Source organism: Mytilus galloprovincialis, chromosome 9, assembly GCF_965363235.1.
Source record: "Mytilus galloprovincialis chromosome 9, xbMytGall1.hap1.1, whole genome shotgun sequence".
Taxonomy (NCBI): Eukaryota; Metazoa; Mollusca; class Bivalvia; order Mytilida; family Mytilidae; genus Mytilus; species Mytilus galloprovincialis.
The window spans coordinates 5,649,590-5,676,666 of NC_134846.1; the positions used below are offsets into that span (position 1 = coordinate 5,649,590).

The following is a 27,077-nucleotide window of genomic DNA, read 5'->3' on the forward strand; positions in this document are numbered from 1 at the left end:
TGCAATGCACCACGGGGCTGTAACATTTTGTGTTAGGACTGTGAGTTGATGATTCGACATTGGATGTTTCGTTTACCTATTGCGCACGAAAGATGACAAGGAAACAGTTTTTGTTTATTTTGAAAGATTATCATTTCTAGTATAAATTTATTTTTGAAAAACAAAGTGTTGCGTTTTCATTGGCACTCAGTATATAATTAGGTATACTGTTCCCAGGTTGGACTGATATCCTCACCCGGCCTAACTTGCCGGAAAAAAGACCACAAACAAAACTCATGAAAAAAACAGTAACAAAACATTACAAAAACAAAGAACAAATAAAATTAACCAAAAAGCGAAACCAATAAAATATTCAATTTAGCTGGGACATAATACATTCATAATAGTCCCAGAATAAACATGTAAAAAAATCAACTTCCATGCAAGGACCGTTAAAACCATGTTTTGAGACGACCCTCCGTGATACACACAAAACTGTGACGTATTTCACATTTGGAGTCTGGATGAATACAAAATTTATATTTTTAATCTGAAGTACAACACTTTTAAACCAGTAGCCAACAGAGTAGAAATTATCTGAAGAAGAAAAGGTAAAGAAAGAAAAATGCACTTCAGATGTATATCGAATGTGCTATTTGGGTTTTTTTTTTTCATATCAAAATTATTATATCTGATAATCTGTTTCCAAAAAACAAGAGTTATAAACATTTAAAAAATATTTGTTAATATGACCAGAGCTCAGTCTGTTTGTTTACTTTAACCTTGTGTGTTTCAAAAATAAAGTTTGGACGGTTTTAAGGTAATTAGTATTTAAACTCACTTAGACATGTTAGACGTAATCTTTTGATGCATTTCATAACGGGTTTTGTTTTATAGTTGAATATAGTAGAGTCATTGTCGGATACCATTTCTCTTGCAAGGCTGCTGAGAACCAATTAATCCTCATTGATCCATGTGGTCTGATCTCAGGATAGGAAGGTATATATGTATATATATATATAGGCATTCCAAGACATGTGCAGGTACAATCATTCAGAATTCATAGGATAAAAAAAAAATCTGATGTAAGGGTTTAAAGGTTTGGGGTAGGACACCTCATGCTGGTTTTTTTTCTGTTGATAATATGAGGGAGCAAATTTATACAATTAAGTTACAAAATAAAGAGAATGCAAGTGTTGTCCAACCCAAACCCTCTTGCTTTTTATTTTTTCTGGAATAGTGTATTTGCGAAACAAACAAAAAACACTTTTGATTACAGTAAATGCATAGACAAAACATACACATATAATTCAAAATTCAAATATTTTATTGGACAAAGCACATATGATATAATGCGTATTCCAAGATACAAACACATTAAACATGACAATTTATGCAAATATAACATAAAGAAAGCATTTCAAGTACCAATTATATATATAATATCACAGTATTTACTATTACACAGTATTATACTTATGGTAGACCAACTGACATTAGATTTTTATTACGAAGTTCAAAAGCTTGACTTAAATAATTACATATTTGTCTGGTGTCAACCAGATTTACTGGGTTAAGTAAATAAATTGTTGATTTAATATCATCATCATTATTAAGGTTTTTGAAAATATCAAACTTGTCTCGAATGTCTTTATATAGAGGACAATATAAAAGAAAATGAACTTCATCTTCCACTTTATCTTTACAAAGTTTGCAGTATCTTTCACTTGCTAAAATTTTTGGTTTGCTATACCTCCCAGTTTCAATTGCAAGTGAATGTGCACTTATTCTAATTTTTGTAAGCAGTGATCTATCATATTTCTTAATATCAAATCTTAAGTAAGCTTTTAAGTCAAAGGATGAGCACATTTTACTATAAAATCTTAGTTTACCTGTGTTATTAGATTTGATATGCTCAAGTTGACCCAAAATCTTGTATTTATAAAAGTTTTTTAGTGAGTCCTCAAACACATTATGTGATATTTGAAGTGAATCAAAGTTGATTAACTTTTTTAGTTTATATGTAATGATTGTACCCAGCAAGAGCTCTTCTGTGTATACAATTTTTTATCTTCAATGAATGCAGATTTTAATAAATCAAATTTTGGGTTGTTTCCAACTTCAATGTCAGTTAATCTAGCATAGTATTTAAACATTAGTTTGTAAGGCATCCACACAGTGTTGCAAGCCATTAGGTGTTCTGATTTAAATTAACCGGATCAGACAAAACAGGGTTGAAATAGGAATCTATGTCATCAACAAAAATATTAAAAAGGGTGGGGCTAAGACTGTCCCCCTGTTTAACCCCTAAATTAGCATGGAACGATTCACTAATAAATCCATCTGTTTTACAACAATATAATGTATTACTATACATATGTTTTAACAAGTCATAAAATTTCCCACCTATTCCCTTTTTGAGCAATTTATGTAGTAATGCCTTTCTTACAACACTGTCGAATGCCTTTTTAAAGTCCACAAAACAAATGTAAAGATTTTTCTTACACTTATTTAAATATTTATTAATTAAAGTTTTCATTATGAATATATGGTCACTTGTTCTATATCCTTCACGAAAACCACCCTGCTTGACACTCAACAAGTCTTTAGACTCTATGAACACAGTTAATCTGTTTTGCAGTAATGAAGTAAATAATTTACCTAAACAGCTAGAGACACATATACCTCTATAGTTATTGCAATCATTTGGATCACCTGATTTAAAAATTGAAGAAATATATGACAGATTCCATGATTTTGGAAATTTTCCACATTGTAGTATTTTATTAAAAAGTTTTACTATAACTAGTACCATGGATGAGGCACTACATTTAATAAACTCATTCAATATCAAATCAGGACCACCAGACTTACCAGATTTAAGTCTAGTGATACCCTTTTTAACTTCATTACAAGTAAATGGGTAATCCAGAGAGCAATGATTGTCTTTTGATGTTTCAAGATCATCAGGAAAATTAAGTTCTGAATCAGAGTTTAATAGGGATTTGTAATGTTCTACCCATTCCTGCTTTGATAATGGACTGGGTGCCTGTTGGTGATTATTTTTTAGATTGTTAATAGATTTCCAAAAGGACTTACAGTCTTTGTGTTCTAGACTATTCAATTTACTAATAAATGTCCTATAAAACTCTGCTTTTAAGCTCTTTTTTTGTTTATTATAATGTTTTACACAATTAGAATATGTTTGGCGAAGGTTAGCATTATTTTTATCCTTTTGGAGTCTTTTACCAAGAGATCTTACTTCTTTCCTCAGCAAAAGACAATCATTGGACATCCATGCTTTTTTTGGTTTAGCTCTTTTTCTCTTATTAAATGGACGAGAACTTTTCTTTTTTAATACTAAAGTTTCTGATGCTGCATTTACATAAATTTTATTAACTGATGAGACAAGAAAATCAATATCATCACAGTTTTCATCATCAATATTGTTCATTAGATCTAATATATCATTTACAGACACTTTATGTAATAAAGCATCATGATAATTGTCTGACATGGAATGTTCCCATTGAAATTTACCAACATCAGAAAGAGACTCAAGAGTTGTCTCTCTTTGAGTACATGATTTAAAGCATACAGATAATAAACAGTGGTCAGACAATTCCACTGGAGATCTAACAATAAAATGCTGTACACAATAGAATAAATTAGGTGTTGTTAACATAAAATCAACTGTGCTTTGGCCATTAGAATTATAGAAAGTAAAAAATCCTAAGGAATCGCCTAGAAATCTCCCATTAAGAAGTCTCAACTGCAAATCTTTACAAAGGGACACAAGAAGAGTGCCATGTATGTTTTTTTCTCTATCCATTTGACGTCTTACTAAGGGAATATCAGGGGAGTAATTAATAGGGACAGGACAATCAATGAAAAACTCTACAATAATAATATACATATATACTAAAACAGTTATTGGTCTCCTTTCCTAAGGTCTAATGACTTTTTAATAAAAGAAACAAAGTTTTTTTATCATTTTGAGCCCATTTAGCTTTTCTCATCACTCAATGTCACTTGGCGTCCTTCGTCTGGCATCCGTTGTTGTAACTTTTACAAAAATCTTCTCTGAAACTACTGGGCCAAATTTGACCAAACTTGTCAACAATCATCATTGGGGTATCTTGTTTAAAAAATGTGTCCGGTGACCCAACCAACCAAGATGGCCGCAATAGCTAAAAATAGACCATAGGGGTAAAATATAGATTTTGGCCTATATCTCTGAAACCAAAGCATTTAGAGCAAATCTGTCATTATAAAATTGTTTATCAGGTCAACATCTAACTGCCCTGAAATTTTCAGATGAATTCTGTGACAGATGCCCCTGAATTGGTAATTTTTAGGAAATTTTGCCGTTTTTGGTTATTATCTTGAATATTGTTATACAAGTAGATAGAGAGAAAGTGTAACAGCAATTTTGTTCAGCAAAGTAAGATCTACAAATAAGTCAACAAGACCAAAATTTTCAGTTGACCACTAAAGGGGTTGTTGCCCTTTATAGTCAATTTTTAACATTTTTTCGTAAATTTTTGTAATCTCTACCAAAAATCTTCTCTGAACAATGCTGAAACTACTAGGAAAATTTAACTAAACTTATCCACAATCATCATTAGGGTATTTTGTTTTAAAAATGTGTCCATTGACCCCGCCTGTGAACTAAGATGGCCAACATGACTAAAAATAGTACATAGAGTAAAATGCAGTTTTTGGCTCATATCTCTGAAATCAAGGCATTGAGAACAAATCTGATGGGATAAAATTGTTCCTTAGGTCAATTTCTATCTGCCATTAAATTTTCAAATCAATTAGGCAACACTTTGTTGGGTTGTTGCCCCCTGAATTGGTAATTTTTTGAAAATTTTGCAACTTTTGGTTATTATCTTAAATATTATTATAGATAGAGATAAACTGTAAACAGCAACAATGTTCAGCCAAGTAAGATCTACAAATAAGTTAGCAAGACCAAAATAGTCAGTTGACCCCATAAGGAGTTATATTGTCCTTTATATAGTCAATTTTTAACAATTTTTCCTAAATTTTTGTAATCTTTTACAAAAATCTTCTCCTCTAACCACTAAGACAAATTTAACTAAACTTGTCCACAATAATCATTAGGGTATTTACTTTAAAAAATGTGTCCTAGATGACTCCACCAGCGAAACCAAGACTAAAAATAGTACATAGGGTAAAATGCAGTTTTTGGCTCATATCTCTGATACAATTTGGAGCAAATCTGATGAGGATAAAATTGTTCATTAGGTTTAGATCTATCTGCCCTGAAATTTTTAGACCAATTAAGGCAACCTGTTGTTGGGTTGCTGCCCCTGAATTGGTAATTTAAGAAAATTTTGCAGCTTAACTGCTTTTGGTTATTATCTTGAATAATATTATAGATAGAGATAAACTGTAAACAGCAATAATGTACAGCAAAGTAAGACCTACAAATAAGTCAAAATGATCAAAATGGTCAATTGACCCCTTTTAAGAGTTGTTGCCTTTTAGAGTCAATTTTCATAAATTTTGTATACTTTTGTAAATTTTTACAAAATGTTTTCCACTGTAACTACTGGGCCAAGTTAATTATATCTAAAGTTAATTGTAAGAATGTTCATTAAAGTAATGTCTACAAACACATCACCACCACCAACACACAATTAGAGGTCACAAAGAGTCCATCTGTGTCCTTTGTTTCATAAGCACATACACCAAGTTGAGTGACACCGGCTCTTTAGAGCCTCTAGTTTGTTTTACATGACTTTCATGAATTCTATATACTTTATTACTATTTTTCTATATTACAGATAATGGAATGCAAAGAAGGAAAGAAACCAAAAAGACCAACAATTCAATACTATAGTATACCTGGTAAATACTCAAACCTTGACCTATAGTTCAGTTTTATACCTTTTGATTTTAAAGGAGAAAATATGATAAGGCTACTTTGTGATTTGAAAATAAAATCTTGTTTATGATTATATCCTTTTATGGTTATATCCTTAAAAGTCTTGTAAGCATGGTAAGTGGTCAATTAAGTTTTAATTTTGTAACAGATATTTGAAACTATAGTATACATTGTATGTAGTATTTAAACTGGGTTTTTTGAAATTTTGATTTCCTAGTTCACAAGGTGGAACTCTCAATTAAAATCTTAGGTAAAGATCCCCTTAGATAAACTTATCCATTTGAACAGTTCTACATTTTTTTTAAGTTTATCTCTAAACAAATTTCAACAGACCAGTTTCTAGAAAAATGGTCAAAACTGTGTCAGATCATTTTTATATAATTAGCCAATAAACAAGTTGTATTCTGACTAGTTCAAGAAGGCAACATACATAATTTCGCTTGGCTGCCACAAGCAGTTAACTTTTCTGATAACTGCCTGCTATCAAATAATTATTTAAGGAATGACTGTAATATTTTTTCTGTCTATGAAAAAATAACATAAAAAATGTGGTGCACACTGAATAACGTGCGTAGCGGGTTATTTAACAGTGTGCACCACATTTTTTATGTTATTTCGAATAGAGAGAAAAAATATTACAGTCATTTCTTATAATTTAATTCTAAATTCCATTTAAAACCCTAGAAAACCATGAAAAAACGTTGATGACGTCACGGTCACATGACTAAATTATGTCTATGGGCTGATAACAAAATAACGTTGGCCAATCAGAAGACGCGTTACATCCAAAATTAAATTATATATATAAAATTATGTTCACTATATTTTTACATAGTATTAACCATATACTGTTGTTTCATTTATTTTCGGTTGTAACAATTTTTTAAGGATAGAGGAAAACTGGCATATTTTCATGGATAAACCATTAGGATATTTAATTTCTTTTTTTTTGGCAAAGTTTGCATACATTCTTTAAAAAAATAATATATCGATGAACATTTAAATTTGTGGTTCCTTTGTTCCCACGAAATCCACAAAAATTGGTATCCAATGAATATGAATGAATTCACAGTAATTAAATCTAAACATGTCTATTTATAGCTTCAAGATCTGGACGCACGGTTGCGTTGAAAGAGTCTGATGATGACAACAACAACATTGGTGACCTTGTCATTAGGGTCAACAGAAATCTCTTTGAGGATGCAAACAATAATTGTATAAACAGAAATATGAGAAAAAAACAAGAAACTCAGGAAAACAATGTACAAAGTAAGTATATATAAGAAGATGTGGTATGAGTGCCAATGAGACAACTCTCTCATCCAAGTCACAATTGGTAAAAGTAAACCATCATAGGTCAAAGTTTGGTCTTTAACACAGAGCCTTGGCTCACACTGAACAGCAAGCTATAAAGGGCCTCAAAACTTACATGGGTAAATACCAGATTAATCTAACTTATTTATTAGATGTACAGATTTGGTTTATAGAGATTTATTATGAAGTTGGGGTCACATCAACTTGAAACTTGGTACACATGAACATTATGTTTGAACTTTTAGAAATATATATATGCAAAATAAGGGCTTTTATATGACCCCCAAAAGTGTTTGGGATCATATAATGGTATGATGTTGTTGTCTGCGTCGTTGTCGTCCGAAGACACATTGGTTTCTGGATAATAACTTTAGTTTAAGTGAATAGATCTTCATGAAATTTTTTCAGAAGGTTTAATACCACATAAGAAAGGTTGGGATTGATTTTGGGGATGATGGTCCCAACCGATTAGGAATTAGGGGCCCAAAAGGGTCCCAAAACAATCATTTTTCTAGTTTCAAGATAATAACTTGTGTAGAAGTATTTCAATTGCTCTGAAATCTTACTGCAATGTTTAAAACCACAAGTAGAAGGTTTGGATTCATTTTAGGGGTTATGGGTCAAAGTTTAGGAATTAAGGGCCAAAAAGGGGTAAAAAAGGCATTTTTCTAGTTTCAAGACAATAACTTGTGTGTATTTGTATGGATCTCTCTGAAATTGTACCACAATGTACCATATAACAAAGGGGAGGCTGGGATTAAGTTTTGGGTTAATTGCCTAAAATATGTAGGAATTAGGGACCAAAAAAGGGCCAAAAAGAAGCATGTTTCTAGTTTCCAAACATACATGACAATAACTTGTGTTTAAGTGTATGGATCTCTCTGAAATTGTACTACAAGGTTCAATACTGCAATGGAAAGAATGGGATTGAGTTTAAGGGTTATTTCTCCAAGGGGGTTTCAAAAAGTTGGGGGGGGGATTTTTGTTTACCATTTTTTGAAGGGCTTCCTTTTTTTCAAAATTTTTCAAATTTCGAATTTTGAAAAGTTTCAAGAAGAAATCTTCAATTGCACAGTATTGTGCAATAGATTTGTTAGATCTTTGATCACATAAATTTTGTGACAAAAACCGATATTATGTCAAAAATTTGATCACAATCCAAATTCAGACAGAATCAAGCTTGAATATTGTGACCAAATTTGCCCCAACTGTTCAGGGTTCAACCACTGGGGTCGTATAAAGCTGCGCCCTACGGAGCACCTGGTTATTCAGATAATGTATGGGTAACATTCTTGTTTTGTATTTTATAGATAGACAACATAACAGTGACAAGAAGGTGGAAAAAGATTTAGATCATGATCCCATAAATGTTTGCAACATCAGCTCTGATGAATCACCGACAAAAGCCTCCACACCACACAGACAGATTAGTGTGGATTTAAGTTCACTGAAGAATGTAGTACATAGACATATTAATGTAGAAATTTTAAGTCACAGATTACAAAGACAGATCCGAGTGAACAAATTTTTAACAGGTCACAAACCATCAGAAGTCAGAGTGCTTTTCAAAGCTTACAGAAATCAAGGTTTGATACACATTTAAGAATAGTAATGAATATATATATTGTGAAATATTGACTATAGATTTTAATATTTTTGCAACCATTTGGATTGGACAATGAGACTAGATGGTCCGAGACCACAATTGTCGTCCCTTGATTTTCGTTGTTCACGAATATAGTCTCTAGTGTTGACAGTGGGTTACTTGCCATTAATTTTCATACCCCTTCCAAATTTATTTCTCCATGTTTAATGCCTCAAATTGCAAGAAGGGGTTAAAATTACACTGTAAAAAAATTTGGGTCCCAAATTTTTAAGGAAAGTAGTGAAAAAGCTGAAAAAGGTTAAAAATTAGCACTTAGGAAGCTGTCAAAAGATTTCAAGACGCCCTATACATAAAATTGTCCATATTTTGAGTTAGAGCCGATGAACTTTTCTATAAATTTGATATAATTTGTCCCAAAAGTAGTACATGTACAACACACTGTAAAAATTTCATTGAGAAAGCACAGGTTGGATTTTTTTAATTTTCATTTATGTTCTAAAAGAAATGCACTACGAAATGATTGTGGTCTCGGACCAGATCTGAAAAAAAATAATTTGTGAAAACATTGATATCTTAATAAATCAAACTTTCTATAAATCTGAAAAAATTTAGATAAAAGAGTCACAATAAGGTTTTAATAATAAGAACTAACTTCATTATATAAATTGATGTTTTCGATATTATGTTGATCATTTCAGAATGTTCCAGAGAGGAATACTTGAGCATTTTAAAGATTGTCATGAAAGACGTATTGACTGGCAAAGATATATTACTCAGTGCAGAGTTCTGCAGTATTTTGTTGAAGGTTAGTTTCATATCTTTATAACACAGCAGGGGTTCGAACGAAGAAGGTCTGATGTCTTGACCTGACCGATTTATTAGTAGAAATTTGTAATACATTTTTTAAAGGACCTCTTGATTTTCTCACTGTTCTTCTTTTAGCCATTATTTCACCAAAAATAATTAAAACAAGAACTTGTATCCATAGACCACCATGCATACCCTGTACTGTCAAAACGTTAAATTGGATTATTTAAAAGACATGTACATGTCACTGTAAAATGGACATGCATAGTTCATGAGACTACACTACTACAAAGAAAACGTTAACCTATTGTGTTGCCATGTTCTTTAAATTGTCAAATCAGGTTAAGCCCCTCATTTGAAATATATTTCAAAGATTTTTTTTATGATGAACATGTTTGTTTAGTTTTAAAGTCATATGAGCACAACCTGCATTTTAATAAAACTTATTATACCCCACGCAACGAAGTTGCGGAGGGTATAATGTTTTTAAACCGTCCGTCCGTCAGTCCGTCCGTCAGTCCGTCCGTCAGTCCGTCCGTCAGTCCTGTTTTTTGTCATCGCAACTCCTCTCAAACCACACAACAGAATTTCACGAAACCTTTTCAGATAATAAGGACATACTATGTAGTTGTGCATATCGACGGGAAATTGCGATTCAATTTTTTTTCTAGGAGTTTCGCCCCTTTGAACTTATTTACTTTAATGTACTACTGCAACAGTTTGTCATCGTAACTCCTCTCAAACCACACAACAGAATTTCACGAAACCTTTTCAGATAATAAGGACATACTACGTAGATGTGCATATCAACAGGAAATTACGATTCAATTTTTTTTCTAGGAGTTATGCCCCTTTGAACTTATTTGCTTCAATGTACTTCTGCAACAGTTTGTCATCTCAACTCCTCTGAAAACACACAACAGAATTTCATGAAATTTTGTAGATAATAAGGACATACTATGTAGATGTGTATATTGACAGGAATTTATTATTCAGTATTTTTTCTTATACAATTTTTTTTTCTTATACTTATTTAATTTCTCCTATGACAATGTGGGGACGTGGGGTATGTGAGCGTGCTCACTAAGGTTCTTTAATTTTAATATGGGACAGACACAGGACTGTTAAACATAAGTGGTAAATAAATATAAAGTATCAAATGGACAAACGGACAGACAGAGGACTGTTAAACATAAGTGGTAAATAAATATAAAGTATCAAATGGACAAACAGACAGACAGAGGACAGTTAAACATAAGTGGTAAATAAATATAAAGTATCAAATGGACAAACGGACAGACAGAGGACTGTTAAACATAAGTGGTAAGTAAATATAAAGTATCAAATGGACAAGTGGACAGACAGAGGACTGTTAAACATAAGTGGTAAATAAATATAAAGTATCAAATGGACAAACAGACAGACAGAGGACTGTTAAACAGAAGTGGTAAATAAATATAAAGTATCAAATGGACAAACGGACAGACAGAGGACTGTTAAACATAAGTGGTAAGTAAATATAAAGTATCAATTGGACAAACAGACAGACAGAGGACAGTTAAACATAAGTGGTAAATAAATATAAAGTATCAAATGGACAAACGGACAGACAGAGGACTGTTAAACATAAGTGGTAAATAAATATAAAGTATCAAATTGACAAATGGACAGACAGAGGACTGTTAAACATAAGTGGTAAATAAATATAAAGTATTAAATGGACAAATGGACAGACAGAGGACTGTTAAACATAAGTGGTAAGTAAATATAAAGTATCAAATGGACAAACGGACAGACAGAGGACTGTTAAACATAAGTGGTAAATAAATATAAAGTATCAAATGGACAAACGGACAGACAGAGGACTGTTAAACATAAGTGGTAAATAAATATAAAGTATCAAATGGACAAATGGACAGACAGAGGACTGTTAAACATAAGTGGTAAATAAATATAAAGTATCAAATGGACAAACGGACAGACAGAGGACTGTTAAACATAAGTGGTAAATAAATATAAAGTATCAAATGGACAAACGGACAGACAGAGGACTGTTAAACATAAGTGGTAAATAAATATAAAGTATCAAATGGACAAACGGACAGACAGAGGACTGTTAAACATAAGTGGTAAATGAATATAAAGTATCAAATGGACAAACGGACAGACAGAGGACTGTTAAACATAAGTGGTAAATAAATATAAAGTATCAAATGGACAAACGGACAGACAGAGGACTGTTAAACATAAGTGGTAAATAAATATAAAGTATCAAATGGACAAACGGACAGACAGAGGACTTTTAAACATAAGTGGTAAGTAAATATAAAGTATCAAATGGACAAACAGACAGACAGAGGACTGTTAAACATAAGTGGTAAATAAATATAAAGTATCAAATGGACAAATGGACAGACAGAGGACTGTTAAACATAAGTGGTAAATAAATATAAAGTATCAAATGGACAAACGGACAGACAGAGGACTGTTTAACATAAGTGGTAAGTAAATATAAAGTATCAAATGGACAAACGGACAGACAGAGGACTTAAACATAAGTGGTAAATAAATATAAAGTATCAAATGGACAAATGGACAGACAGAGGACTGTTAAACATAAGTGGTAAATAAATATAAAGTATCAAATGGACAAATGGACAGACAGACGACTGTTAAACATAAGTGGTAAGTAAATATAAAGTATCAAATGGACAAACGGACAGACAGAGGACTGTTAAACATAAGTGGTAAATAAATATAAAGTATCAAATGAGAGGCAAGAGATACTAGAGGGACATCTAACTCATAAGTCGAAAACAACTCTCCCTTGACACCATTTGTCAATATGGTCTTGTGAAATTATGATAGTCTGTCGAAAGGGGACGAAAAAAAGCAGGTTAATGCCGCTACAAGGCAGCACTTGCACTAGCAAAGTGGAAAGGGATTAATATAAGTTGTAATCACTTGTTTCCCAATCCACCATAAATAAATATGTTGAAACTAAAAACTGACAATGCCATGGCTAAAAATAAAAAAGACCATCAAACAAACAATAGAACACAAACCCACAAGATAGAACCCTGAGCAACATGAACCCCACTTAAAACTAGAGGGGGGGGGTCTCCGGTGTAAGCAGATAGTGATCCACATGTGGCAGCCGTAGCATTGCTCATGTAAGTGCAAACCCAGAAACATGTCTTATTTTTGGAAGGTCAGATTCGGGAAAAGGGGATGGAATTTTAGTTAAGGTGGTACCCAACACTTTAACTAAAATTAATTTGGCTCGTTTAATTTTCTTAAAATTTTGACAAAGTATTTACTTTGACTCTTTGACAAAAATATAAATATTTCAAAAATTTTGAACCAACCGTTTTATCAGAAAAATTACACTGGTTATATAGCAGTTTGACAAACACTTATTTTGATCATTGAGAAGCTTACAACACAACGTAATCAAAATGTTTAGCTGATTTTACAGAATTATCTCCCTGTAGTGTTAGGTACCACCTTAAGAACATATCTGTTATCATCTATATTTGAAAGGGATATTCTATAACAGTCAACCAATTTGTGGTGGTGTCCATAAGACTAATAAAGAAATGATTTCAACTTCACCACTTGGAAATCTTGGTTTATTAGCTTCCTTGTGTCATGAGCAGCAGCAGCCACCCTTTATTTAAAAATTCAAATGCAGTATTAAGTTCAAAACATTATCTACTTAATTTACTGCACTAAGTGATCTTTAAAAAATAATTGCTGATCCTGGCTGAAATCAGTGAAGGAGAAGGTTCAGTAAGACCCCTTTTTGGCCCCAAAATATGGCAGTTTTATAAAATTGTTTAAATGTCAACTAAACTTTTAGTTAATTTTTAGCCTCTGCTACATAAATATGGGCAGTTTTGGCATTACAATGCACATATATCGGGTACTTGCATCATTAAGTCATGTTAAATTACTGAAATCTTCACAATTTCAGCATTTTAGTTAAACTTTAGACGGTTTCCGTCTTAAATGAAAGTGGCCGCATTTGTGTTCATTCTTGATATTGAAATGTAAGTTGTGTTTAATGATGATACATATATATAACATATATAAAGGTCTAGGATGAACACGGATGCAGCCACATTCATTTTTGGCAAAAACCATATGAAAAGTGACAGTTTTTGGCATATTTGATAGATTTTTCATATTTAGCTAGAATCGGAGCCATTGTAATGAGAGAATCAGTTAAAATCTTTCACAAAAAATAATTGAATCAATTGAAATAGACATTAAAGTGTTCAAAAAGTGTCCAAAATCTTTCGTCAGATGAACTTGAAATTTGAGGCCAAAACCGGCCCTTACCGGACCTACTCCTTTAAAGAAATAAGATATCATCTTCAAAAAAGATTTAAAGAATAAATATTATGAAATTGTCTTACTCTATTCAGCCTACAGTAGGACAACCGGATGTGCCTTTTCGGCCAAAATGTGATTCGGCGGCGCTCAGTAGTCCTACGCCGAAAATTGGACTATTTTGCGTCGGCCGACGTCAACTGAAAAATGGCGCGCTTTTGTATTTTTTTTTAAATTCGTTTGCGGCAAAGTGCGGACGATAAATACTGTCGATTTTAAGCATATCTACATGAGAAAAATATATGAGTTTACATATTATTTTCATTTTTTATCATTGAAACATAAGGAAATCTTATTTTTTTACATCTGAACATAGAATTTCGGATTTTGATTTTCTGCACTATAGGATTAAATGGCTATATCAAAAATGGGAACAAAAAAATACCTATCCTTCGATTTGCTAAAAAATTTTACAACCTATTCTCGCGAGTTTTTGGCATCGAAATTCGTAAAGAACAGAGGTGTCCAAGCCAGGGCAAAAATTTGTTCCCATTTTAAAGTAGGGGTCTCAATCTTTTATAGGTTTTTCCTTGCATGGTCGGTAGATTTGAAAATTGGAAGAATTTCTGTTTTTAAAGTAAATATTTATTCAAATATCATGAAAAGGTGAATCATTAGGTATAAAACCACTTTAAATATAGCAGTTTGTGTCACTGAATTGTAAAATTATAGATTTTTTTCGAAATTGAAGAAGGCGCCATTTTTGGCTATTTTTCCATTACGTCTATTGATATGCTAAAATTATGAGGTGTTTCTAAAAAATCTCCGACTCAATTTTTTTAAAACTTTCATATGCTAATCTTTGGTACAAAATGTATGTGTTTTGAAAAAATTAGGCACTTCTATCGAGTAGAAATTGAGAATGGTCATCTTTACTTTGTATGTCCCCACTATGGGGGCCCTGATCCTCCCTTTACCTTGTTTCTGAAGAACACGATAGTAATTCATCTCTCGAAAAAAATATCCACTAAAAATAGTTTAAACATATCAAATATATGTTAATACATCAATAAATTTTACTGGATATGATTTTTTAAGCAGAATTGCCGGAATCGACCTCAACCGAAGTTGTGTCAGTATATAGATAAACGTTGTCAATTTCCGGCGCCTAAAATGCCAACGTAAAATGTCATTAAAAGTTGGATTCTTTTCTTCTTTGTTAATCTTAATGCCAAGGAAGGCATGCAATATGTTGAATCCATACCAACGTTATACATATACTTGGTACCCTAGAGTGTTAGGCTTACACATCATGGGACCCCGATTGATTTGTTGAAATCATGATCGTACTTTAACTAAAAGTTTTCAAAGTAACTTATAAAAAACAAGATTCATTCCGTGAATATTGTTACCTGCCGCTGAGTTTTTAATGAACATTTAATCTGATTAGGTGATAGAAAAGCTGTTGATATTCCTTTCGTTAATATAATTATCGTTGTATGTTTTGTTTGGTTTCTTATTTTTAAAAGGGGGGCGTTGGCAGGGGCATGCTCTTTTTATTTTGTCAGAGGCATGTGTCATTTTTAGGGCTCATGGTTCTCAATCTCTGGTTACAGTGGAGGTTCAAACTCATCATGACTTTAAAAACTTATTAAAAATTCATTTTGCAGTTTCTTGGGGCATTGACATACTGACTATCAATATATCTATGCATAGGAGGGATGACCAATTCTATTCAAAGTAGGTCGTGGGAATTCAAAAGAAATCCTGGTCCGTTCACAATAGTACTTCAGTGGCGGATCCAGAACTTTTCCTAAAGGGGGGGGGGGGGCTGGATCCGCCATTGTACTTGTTCGCCCTGGGTGCTTTGCCCTTATACCCATTCGCCCTGTTCTTTTTTTTTATTTTGTTGTCCTCTTTAATGTAAATTATTTGAATGAAGTATGTAAAATTTGGTTGACAATTTTGTGAATAAACCACATACGCCAAAACGTTGCAGATTTTGTCTTGATTGACTATTCATTTGCATCCATTGCTACACATCTTTTATTTCTAAACATATTTTCACTTTTGCATACAGATGCAGAATATTCCTTTTCAGCCTATCTTGTGTAATTTAACAGGGTCTTTTATACATGTGGCTCACTAACTGCTTTTTGTTCAAGTTAATCTTTTTAGACATTTGATATCTGGTGGAGAGTTGTCTTATTGGCATTGATCATACCCCAACTTTCTAATTTTCATATTACTGAAAGGTAACTGTATTTATTACCTTGAATTGAATAAATAACTACTTACAAAAACAATTCCACATGTAAAAAAAATAAATGAAACATAATTTCAAATGATACAATGTAGCTAGCCTTATGGAATATTTTGTATGTTGTGCACCTCTTTTCTCCTTTTAGTGACGGGGGGCCTATTTTGTATGGTTGGCTGCTTCATATCTGGTGATGGGATATACATTTAGTTATGCAGTGTTGAATACAAGTCCCCACCCCCCTAATTGATAGGAATAAACAAAACAAAAATTCTTTCACTCAATCTCAACAACAAGGCAAAAGTGAAGTAAATCAATATAAGCATACTACTGGTTCTGCTCGTTTTCTGCTCTTTGGTTGGGTTGTTATCTCTTTGACACATTGCCCATCTATATTCTCAATTTTAAAGATTATTCAAGTATGTGATATGTGATAAATATCCAAAAATGAGCTTATTTGATAGAATTCAGCCTTGATCCACAATTTCTTGAAAAAGTACCAAAGCAAAATACAACATGTGGGTACATGTCTAATTTACCAGGAAAAAAGTCGAATAATTCTGGAATGGCAAAACTTGAATTTGCCCAAAACTAAAAGCGAGCTTTTTTTAAATTACACTCATGCAAAATAAAAGGGAAACACTTGAGGCCAGAGGGAAGATATAATATTCGGTTGTCAGAAGTATAAAATAAATGTGGAATCTTATTAATTATATAACAGTGAAATTGCTTAAAACAAAATATTCATGAAAACAACCGAGTCAATAATCTGATTTTTTTTAATAAATATGGTGACATTTCACTTCTGCACTTTTTAATGTTGATGAGTCTCACATATTTAAAAAATCCTCTTGTTACTAAACTTTGGAGCCCATAGTCTGTTAAACTTTCATTTATTAAATCCTGCATTAGTTCAACAAAAATGTCCGCTTATAATCACTTGAACCACCTCGGATACCATTCTGTACATGAATATATCTCTCATAACAAATTTCATATAAATTGCTGATTCCAGGTATCAAAATTTTTATCCTCCAGTAAAATTATTCCTCTGACAGGATGTGTTGTCTACTGAAAATGAAATATTTTGTTATTAAATTAAGTTTGTTAATTTAATCAAAAATTAATGAAGAATAATAATTATAATATATTGTATTTCATTGTTATTGCCATCTATGACCTCAATACAGTCTGCTCAAGTCATTCTCTTATCTAAAAAAAAAACAGATGCTCCGCAGGGCACAGCTTTATACGACCGCAGAGGTTGAACCCTGAACGGTTGGGGCAAGTATGGACACAACATTCAAGCTGGATTCAGCTCTAAATTTGGATTGTGATTAAATAGTTGACACAGCATAGGTTTCTGACACAGAATGAATGTGGTCTAATGAACTTAAAAATTTTTTTTTGCCTTTGAGCAATTCACTATGCTGTTGAATATTAATCCTCTCAAAAAAATGTTTGAAGACATTTTCTTTTTATTTATGAAATCTGAAATGAAAAAAATTGACCCCCCCCCCAATTTTTTTTTCACATCCCCCTTTCCCTTATTACAAAACTGATCTAAATTCAAATTTCTAATGGAGTTTGCAACAATAACTACTCATTTAAATACATCATAAAATATTATATTAAAACGTAAAGAAAGTGCTTGTAATCACTGAATGGTAAAGATTGTTTTAATTTATCAGTTGGTAGTAAAAGTGAATATACATTGTATATTGTATAAAACAATGATTTAAGCTGATTCAACTACTATTCTGGACAAAGAAAGATAACTCCAATTGAAAATTCTTGCTATTGCACAATATTGTGCAATTAGATATTTCTTGCTATTGCGCAATACTGTGCAATTGAAAATATTTGCTATTGCACAATACTGTGCAATTGAAGATTTCTTGCTTTTGCGCAATACTGTGCAATTGAAAATTTCTTGCTATTGCACAATACTTAATATAAAAATTTTGGATCCTGATTTGGACCAACTTGGAAACTAGGCCCATAATCAAAAATCTAAGTACATGTTTAGATTCAGCATATTAAAGAAGCCCAAGAATTCAATTTTTGTTAAAATCAAACTTAGTTTAATTTTGGACCCTTTGGACTTTAATGTAGACCAATTTGAAAACGGGACCAAAAATTAAGAATCTACATACACAGTTAGATTTGGCATATCGAAGAACCCCAATTATTCAATTTTTGATGAAATCAAACAAAGTTTAATTTTGGACCCTTTGGGCCCCTTATTCCTAAACTGTTTGAACCAAAACTTCCAAAATCAATCCCAACCTTCCTTTTATGGTCATAAACCTTGTGTTTAAATTTCATAGATTTCTATTGACTTATACTAAAGTTATGGTGCGAAAACCAAGAAAAATGCTTATTTGGGCCCCTTTTTGGCCCCTAATTCCTAAACTGTTCAGACATCAACTCCCAAAATCAATCCCAACCTTCCTTTTGTGGTCATAAACCTTGTGTTTAAATTTCATTGATTTCTATTTACTTATACTAAAGTTATTGTGCGAAAAACCAAGAATAAAGCTTATTTGGGCTCTTTTTTGGCCCCTAACTCCTGAACTGTTGAAACCAAAACTCTCAAAATCAATCCCAACCTTTCTTTTGTGGTCATAAACCTTGTGTCAAAATTTCATAGATTTATATTTACTTAAACTTAAGTTACAGTACGAAAACCATGAAAATGCTTATTTGGGCCCTTTTTGGCCCCTTATTCCTAAAATGGTGGGACCAAAACTTCCAAAATCAATCCCAACCTTCCTTTTGTGGTCATAAACCTTGTGTTAAAATTTCATAGATTTCTATTCACTTTTACTAAAGTTAGAGTGCGAAAACTAAAAGTATTCGGACGACGACGCCAACGTGATACCAATATACGACCAAAAAATTTTCAATTTTTGCGGTCGTATAAAAATGGTCAGATTTATTAAAACGCTTCATTTGCATGGATATGATGCACATCATGTAAGAGTTAATTCCCTTATATTGTTTTTTTTATCATAAAATAAATTTAAATTATGGTACCCTTCATTCTTGAAATTAGGTTTTAAATCCAAATGTAACTATCTTGACATTTATAAGGCATAGATAACAGAATAAAATCTTTAAACTATTAAAAGAATACCATTCGACCTTAAAGTCTGTGTATGATTCTTTTACGTATATCTCATTAATTATAATTTCCATCCTCAATTTATTCCATTGGCAACTTTTATATATAAAAAAAAATAATTTAGTATATAATTATGTCTGACTGTTAAATGTAGATATTTTCAGTCAATTCCCTTATGAAAACAGTCTGCATACCATGTATATTATGTTTTTGTTTCATATTTGTGGGATTGAAATCATAGCACACTGTAAATAACTGACTGTTTTTACCCTAAACAGACACTTTTGGATTACTTACCCATAATATATTCTAGTCCTATTGTTTTCTATCAAAATCATTTTGCTTTCAACATTACTGGACACTGGTCGTTGACATTCCATTTGATTACTGTTTTCTTGTTGTATGTATATCACACATACATGACATACACATGCACATGTACAAGTGTTTTTTGTTGATATATAAAAGTCCTATGTATTGAATTTTTGATTCAAATTGAAAACATCTTTCTCCTTCCTGTAAATATAAAGCAAATGTACATACAATTACTAAATAAATTATATACTAAATTATTCAAAGCAAAATTAAACTTTGCATTGTTATTATCAACACATTAATACAAATTTGCCATATGAATTACCAAGAAAATACATGTTTTTACTAAGTATTATAAATAATTATGCCTCAAGCATTTTGCTCAATACATGAAAGTTAAAGGCAATAATGGGCAAAGAAAATATTTCCAAGTCTTGAAAAATTATTTTTTATGTATAATATAAAAAAGAAGATGTGGTATGATTGCCAATGAGACAACTATCCACAAAAGACCAAAATGACACAGACATTAACAACTATAGGTCACTGTACAGCCTTCAACAATGAGCAAAGCCCATACCGCATAGTCAGCTATAAAGGGCCCCGATAAGACAATGTAAAACAATTCAAACGAGAAAACTAACGGCCTTATTTATGAAAAAACGAAGAACAAATATGTAACACATAATCAAACGACAACCACTGAATTACAGGCTCCTGGCTTGGGACAGGCACATACATAAATAATGTGGCGGTGTTAAACATGTTAGATAACAATGTTTAATATCATAACATGGAGCAGATTTGTGTGTTAACAATCCTTTCGTTAACATTTTTATATTCAATTATATTATAGTGTACATAAATATCATAACATGTACAATACAAGCTAAAATTATATACATTTTGGGCAGTGGCGGATCCAGAAATTTTCATAAGTGGGGGCCCACTGACTGACCTAAGAGGGGGCCCGCTCCAGTCACGCTTCAGTGATTCCCTATATAAGCAACCAAATTTTTTCCCAAAAAGGGGGGGCCCGGGCCCCCTGGGCCCCCCCCCTAAATCCGCCTATGTTGGGGGCACTAACAACCCAGTTTTTCTCAATTTAAATCCTGGAACCACCACTGTCATGACTATTGAGACCTTGTTGGAAAAAATTTGGTTGATTATATAGGGACTGAAGCATGATTGGAGCCCCCCCCCCCCCCCCCTTTATGAAAAGTTCTGGTTTTGCCACTGAAATTTGTTAGTTTCTGGTCTGACATGTAAATGTATGTCACTGTGTAAACTCTCAAATGGGTGACGGGTGATTGGTTAATTACAATGGGGATACTACATGTATCTGGTTTATTTTTTTATATATGGGAAAGAAGAGTATGGATAGTGAACCCCCATTGTCAGAAACAAGTGCCTATAATCCCTTTCCCTTTGTACTGTATCAATTTGTGTTCATAAAAGATTTAATTTTTATAGATAAAATGAGTGTACATGTATTATATAAATGAAATCAGGGACATATAAAAGTTCAAAGTTCTTTATTTTCCAATTAAGGGCCCCTGACGGCAATAATGACAACAATACACAATACATTCTGATTCTTAACACATAAACAATTAACATATAATGAGTTTTGTCTCTTGCTTGTTCATGTTGTTATAAGTGTCAAAAGTGTTGGCTGTTATGTTTTGTTTTGTATATGTTTTTATATGTGTTCATATGTTTCAGCAATGATCCTTTTGTACTGGATTTTATCCTGAATAAAATTAGTTAGGTGCTCTTTCGCGTCGATCCGGCCCCACGTCGATCCGGCCCAAGTCGATCCGTCCCACGTCGATCCGGCCCCACGTCGATCCGGCCCAAATGTAAAGTCGATCCGGCCCCAATAAAAAAAAATATTTATAAGGAATAAAAATAAAGATATATATTAAAGTAATTCATAAATGTTTATGATTTTTATTATAATGTTAAAGGTGTACGGTAAAAAAAAAATAAAAAAATATTTTCTTCAGATGAGTATAAAACAACTAGGTTGATTATGTTTTTATTACAAGTTTTCAAGATTATTGGGTATAATTATATTAAAACAATTCAGACATCAACATTAATCAGCAGTAATTAGCGTTTTCTTTCAATTGACTGTGACCCTAACAAGTCTTTCATCTTGTGTAATAACAAATAGTTACATACACAACGGTACAAGCCGATGCCCAAGCTGATACGCACAAACTTTGCTTTTCTTTTAAGTTCTTAAAATTTCTCAAATTGAGAAATTTTGTTTGATTTGCCTTATTTTATTATGGGGCCGGATCGACTTGGGGCCGGATCGACGTGGACCGGATCGACTTTGGGCCGGATTGACTTGGGGCCGGATCGGTTTGGGGCCGGAACAACCGGATACCTTAGGTAGTTAGTTTATAATGAAGATAAAATTAATTGTTCGCAGATGAAATAGGAATTTATTTATATAAGACCAGGTATAAAGTAGCCAAGAGTTAAAGTGAATATGTCTTACATTCTAATGATTTAGTACATGGACGTCTTAACTTTGACGAGCAGCGAAATTCACCCACCCCACCCCCTTTTTTAGAGAACTTACAGTCGGCATGAAACATGATCATCCACGCTTTCATATTTGATTCGTTTTGGTCCGTATTTGCAGTTTCATGTTTACAATGTTCACAAAGTGATAGCGTGAATTATTTCGAGGGAGATCGTGAAGAACACTTTTTTAATTTTGTCTGTCCAGTTTGAAAACGGATGTTGACAGTGGGTATAATATTTCCGGAGACAAGGGCGGATACCCCAGACCGAAATCCGAATGTAGTAAAATAATAAAAGTGATAAATACATGAAATACTCGGATAAATAGTAAATTCATTACATGAAAAGGAAATGATGAAAACTTGGATTTCAATATTCATGTTTCATAATCATATTATTTTACACTTTATTTTTGCCGTTTAAATCATTTCTTGGGATACGACTTCTTTGAAAATAATTACCTGCAATATCTGGAATAAAGCTTTATCTTTTATGTTGTGTGGCACAAAGTTAAATCATCCAAGAATGTCATAAATGCAACTTTCAACGAGGAATGCTAAATCCGACGTCAAATAATGGCCGCCATTACGTGTTGACAACGTCGTCTAGTGAACCGTATCACTGAGCGCCGAAATCCTTACTCAGGCGCTTCCGGTTGTCCTACTGCTATTGAAAACCAATGGACATTTTGTTTACATATGATCATCAAGTCAACAAAGTAGACACTATAACCTCAGTAACATGTACAGGTCTCTAAGAGTGACAAAGTAGACACTATAACCTCAGTAACATGTACAGGTCTATAAGAGTGACAAAGTAGACACTATAACCTCAGTAACATGTACAGGTCTCTAAGAGTGACAAAGTAGACACTATAACCTCAGTAACATGTACAGGTCTCTAAGAGTGACAAAGTAGACACTATAACCTCAGTAACATGTACAGGTCTCTAAGAGTGACAAAGTAGACACTATAACCTCAGTAACATGTACAGGTCTCTAAGAGTGACAAAGTAGACACTATAACCTCAGTAACATGTACAGGTCTCTAAGAGTGACAAAGTAGACACTATAACCTCAGTAACATGTACAGGTCTCTAAGAGTGACAAAGTAGACACTATAACCTCAGTAACATGTACAGGTCTCTAAGAGTGACAAAGTAGACACTATAACCTCAGTAACATGTACAGGTCTCTAAGAGTGACAAAGTAGACACTATAACCTCAGTAACATGTACAGGTCTCTAAGAGTGACAAAGTAGACACTATAACCTCAGTAACATGTACAGGTCTCTAAGAGTGACAAAGTAGACACTATAACCTCAGTAACATGTACAGGTCTCTAAGAGTGACAAAGTAGACACTATAACCTCAGTAACATGTACAGGTCTCTAAGAGTGACAAAGTAGACACTATAACCTCAGTAACATGTACAGGTCTCTAAGAGTGACAAAGTAGACACTATAACCTCAGTAACATGTACAGGTCTCTAAGAGTGACAAAGTAGACACTATAACCTCAGTAACATGTACAGGTCTCTAAGAGTGACAAAGTAGACACTATAACCTCAGTAACATGTACAGGTCTCTAAGAGTGACAAAGTAGACACTATAACCTCAGTAACATGTACAGGTCTCTAAGAGTGACAAAGTAGACACTATAACCTCAGTAACATGTACAGGTCTCTAAGAGTGACAAAGTAGACACTATAACCTCAGTAACATGTACAGGTCTCTAAGAGTGACAAAGTAGACACTATAACCTCAGTAACATGTACAGGTCTCTAAGAGTGACAAATTCATATAAACCTCTCTGCCATTTACAATGTATTTCTATTTATCAATTTTATTTCTTCTACCATTAAGAAATAAAATAAAAATTTAGGAAACAATTTCTTCTCTGAAATTGCTTCCCAAAATATTGACTTTATGAGTTTCAATAACAAAAATAACCCAATATATACTCAATCCAACAAATTTTCAACAGGTACAAAGTTAAGTATAAAAAAGAAGATGTTGTATGATTGCCAATGAGACAACTCTCCACAGGAGACCAAATGACACAGAAATTAACAACTGTAGGTCAATGTACTGCCTTCAACAATGAGCAAAGCCCATACTGCATAGTCAGCTATAAAAGGCCCCGAAATGACAAATGTAAAACAATTCATTTTGAAACGAAAACATTTTTAATATGTTTATATGACAATAAAGATTATTATTAAATTATCTGAACAATTCTTTACTTATATTTTACATTTTAGAAAGATGTTTGTAAAGAAAAGGGTGAGAGACTTTGCATTCAGACACTTCTGATTGGTCTAGAAGATTTGGTTAGAGATTATACTAATCCTTGTGTCAGTGAAGAAATATGGAAGAAGTTTATGACTTTCTTAGTAGAACTTTTCTTCCTTATTGAGGAAGAAATCAGCATTTGTTCTCTTTACTTGTTACCATTGATTGCACACGCTTTGAATATTACTAGTTTGTTTGTCAAAAACTTTTAGATTTTATAATTTTATTGTCTATCTTTTTGGAGATCAAAAGTTACTGGTTTTATTGTAGTGCAACATTGTTTTTACACATTTTATGTTTAAATAATGATTTTATAAATTATGAAAATATTTTAACAAAAATTTCCTAAGAATGTATGACTATTAAAGCATAGTGCTATCAAATTTTGTCTATATTAACAAGATTTGAAAATGTTCAGAATGATTATAGTAGATTTTTATAACTGAGAACAATTTCAATTTTAAACTTATTATTTCTTCTTAATTATCAGAAGATTCAATTTCCTACATCATTAATTAGATTTGAAGATACAGAATTTTCCTTTTGCAAATGAAAAAAAACAATAAAATTAATGTGCAAAATCTTATAACAATAAGATGGCTATTTCAACAAGGAAATGCATTGTTTGAATGTTTAAAAGTGAATAAATTATATCACTTGCTTAAGTGTGAAAGCTTTGAAATTATCTCAGGGTCCAAAAATGTAATTTTGTCTCATCTATGATGAAAGTTGTAGAAGCAAGTCGTTGGCAGGCTATGATCTTTTGGCGTTCAAAGCATCAACAATTGTTAAAATTTGTGATAAAGTTACACAGGAGACACATACCTGAAAGTTAAGTTTATTTAAAAAAAAAAAATTAAGGACACATTAATGTAATTTTAAATAATCAGAATAAAAACTATTCAGCAAATTGTCAACGATGTTATCTAGTTTTGAAATGAAAGATTAAACATTCAATCAAAATCTATAAAATTTATCCCTTATATTAGTGACTGTTATAAGTATTTACTGTTTTTAATCAATTTATTTTACAGCATTCTATTGTTTATACTGAAAAGTATTCTTTTCTCAAAAAAATAAGTCAACTGATATTGACACATTATTGAACTTTTAACTTGATTTCAATTACATCCCAGCCTTTGCAAATTTGTCCTAATGACTGCAAGTAAAGCTAAAATTAGCCAACCATAAACCATTTATATATATATATATATACCTTGCAGCCTACTTGGACATGGTACTGTTGTTAATCAGTTAAACAAAATTATGTCAGTTTAATCAAATTTTCACAATTGGTAAATTTTATTTTATACACAGAATAGCAATTAAAGTGATCAAACAAATAAAGGATCAGGATTAATTTTGTAAATTAAGGGTAAAGTCAGCTGAAAATAACTGAGAGAAGGACTTTTACATAATATTTGAAAAATACTGCTTGTTTGAATTTGTGATGTTCTTGATGCTGATTGGTTGAATTGGTGGTGTGACACTTGAAGTTAGCTGCTTTGATTTTGATATCTGGTTATGGTTTGAAAATTTAATTGAACTGACGAGCAGCAAGAAAACGAGAAAAGTCCTGTCAAGGTTTGGTGTCATTAAACTGTTGATTTATAAAAGACCTTAGAAATTTTGTTTTTAGACAGATCTAATAAATATGTTAACTACCTAGAAGGTGATTTTAATTTGATTTTTTTGAAAGTCTCGTGTATATATTTGTGTAGGTTCACTTGATACCAGTGCTGGTGTTTTTTGTTAAATTTAAATAAAATAAACATTTTATGTAAGATGTTGATTTGTGTTTGAAAGAGAATGTATTTTAAGCTCACACAGCCTAAAAAGCCATGTGAGCTTTTGATATCCCTTGACATCTGTCGTGGTGGTCCCTGATATCTCAAAACAAAAGCAGATAGAGCAAGTCTGATTATGGTAAAAATGATCAGTAGGTCAAGGTTGAACTGTTGAATTTTCAGAAAAATAGGACAACCCATTTTGGAGTTATTGCCCATTGAATATTTAGATAGTTAAAATGTTTAACAAAATACAATCCACAAGCCAACATCGATGTTTTGTCAATTGGCACCTTGTTCATGATGTAGGAGTTATTGTAAATAAGAAGATGTGGTATGAGTGCCAAAGAGACAATTCTCCATCCAAGTTACAATGTATAAAAAGTTAACAATTATAGGTCAAAGTACGTCCTTCAACACAGAGCTTTGGCTCACAGCGCACAGCAAGCTATATAGGACCCAACAATGATTAGTGGAATACAATTGAAGCAGGAAAACCAACTGGATTATCTATATAAAAAGTCTGTCAATCTTTACATCTGAAATTTGGATCTTCCAAGGAGAGCACTAACCGAATTTATCCAAAGATTAATTAACTGAAATTTATAGTTGGATTTCTTGTGACTTGTGTTCATGGACGTTGTATCCACTGTAAATTAAACATATCTTACAGTTAAATTTTATGGCACATTATTCTGTTTTGTTTTAGTTTTCGATAAAACCTTTACAATGATAGTCGAAACATACCAAAGGGATATTCGAACTCAAAAGTCGAAAACAAATTGACAATTTCATT

The 27,077-nt window shown here is 32.3% G+C and overlaps 1 protein-coding gene and 1 long non-coding RNA gene across 5 annotated transcripts; one reads left to right on the plus strand and one right to left on the minus strand.

The window, feature by feature from the left end:
- The first annotated feature begins 461 nt into the window (after positions 1–461).
- On the plus strand, positions 462–26,278 carry LOC143044304 (uncharacterized). 4 transcript variants are annotated; one of them, XM_076216254.1, is made up of 7 exons: positions 462–590; positions 877–978; positions 5,796–5,859; positions 6,998–7,165; positions 8,521–8,796; positions 9,515–9,621; positions 24,464–26,278. In XM_076216254.1, exons 3-7 carry the CDS (start codon positions 5,799–5,801, stop codon positions 24,704–24,706), a joined length of 855 nt encoding a protein of 284 aa, XP_076072369.1. In that variant the 5' UTR covers positions 462–590; positions 877–978; positions 5,796–5,798; the 3' UTR covers positions 24,707–26,278. The 4 variants fall into 4 exon arrangements, with proteins under 4 accessions (XP_076072369.1, XP_076072371.1, XP_076072370.1 ...); XM_076216255.1 differs by having other exon boundaries at positions 467–590; positions 921–978; XM_076216256.1 differs by lacking the exon at positions 877–978 and having other exon boundaries at positions 463–590.
- On the minus strand, positions 16,980–22,433 carry LOC143044303 (uncharacterized). Its single transcript, XR_012968625.1, has 3 exons — positions 22,257–22,433; positions 19,643–19,861; positions 16,980–17,289 (listed from the first exon to the last, which is right to left on the minus strand). It is a non-coding gene; the product is annotated as an uncharacterized LOC143044303 (long non-coding RNA).
- Positions 26,279–27,077: the final 799 nt, after the last annotated feature.

Coding starts and splice junctions, on each gene's coding strand:
- LOC143044304 (XM_076216254.1), top strand. CDS start 5,799: ATGGAATGCAAAGAAGGAAAGAAACCAAAAAGACCAACAATTCAATAC. Junction 5,860..6,997: donor TCAATACTATAGTATACCTG/GTAAATACTCAA, acceptor GTCTATTTATAG/CTTCAAGATCTGGACGCACG. Junction 9,622..24,463: donor TCTGCAGTATTTTGTTGAAG/GTTAGTTTCATA, acceptor TTTACATTTTAG/AAAGATGTTTGTAAAGAAAA.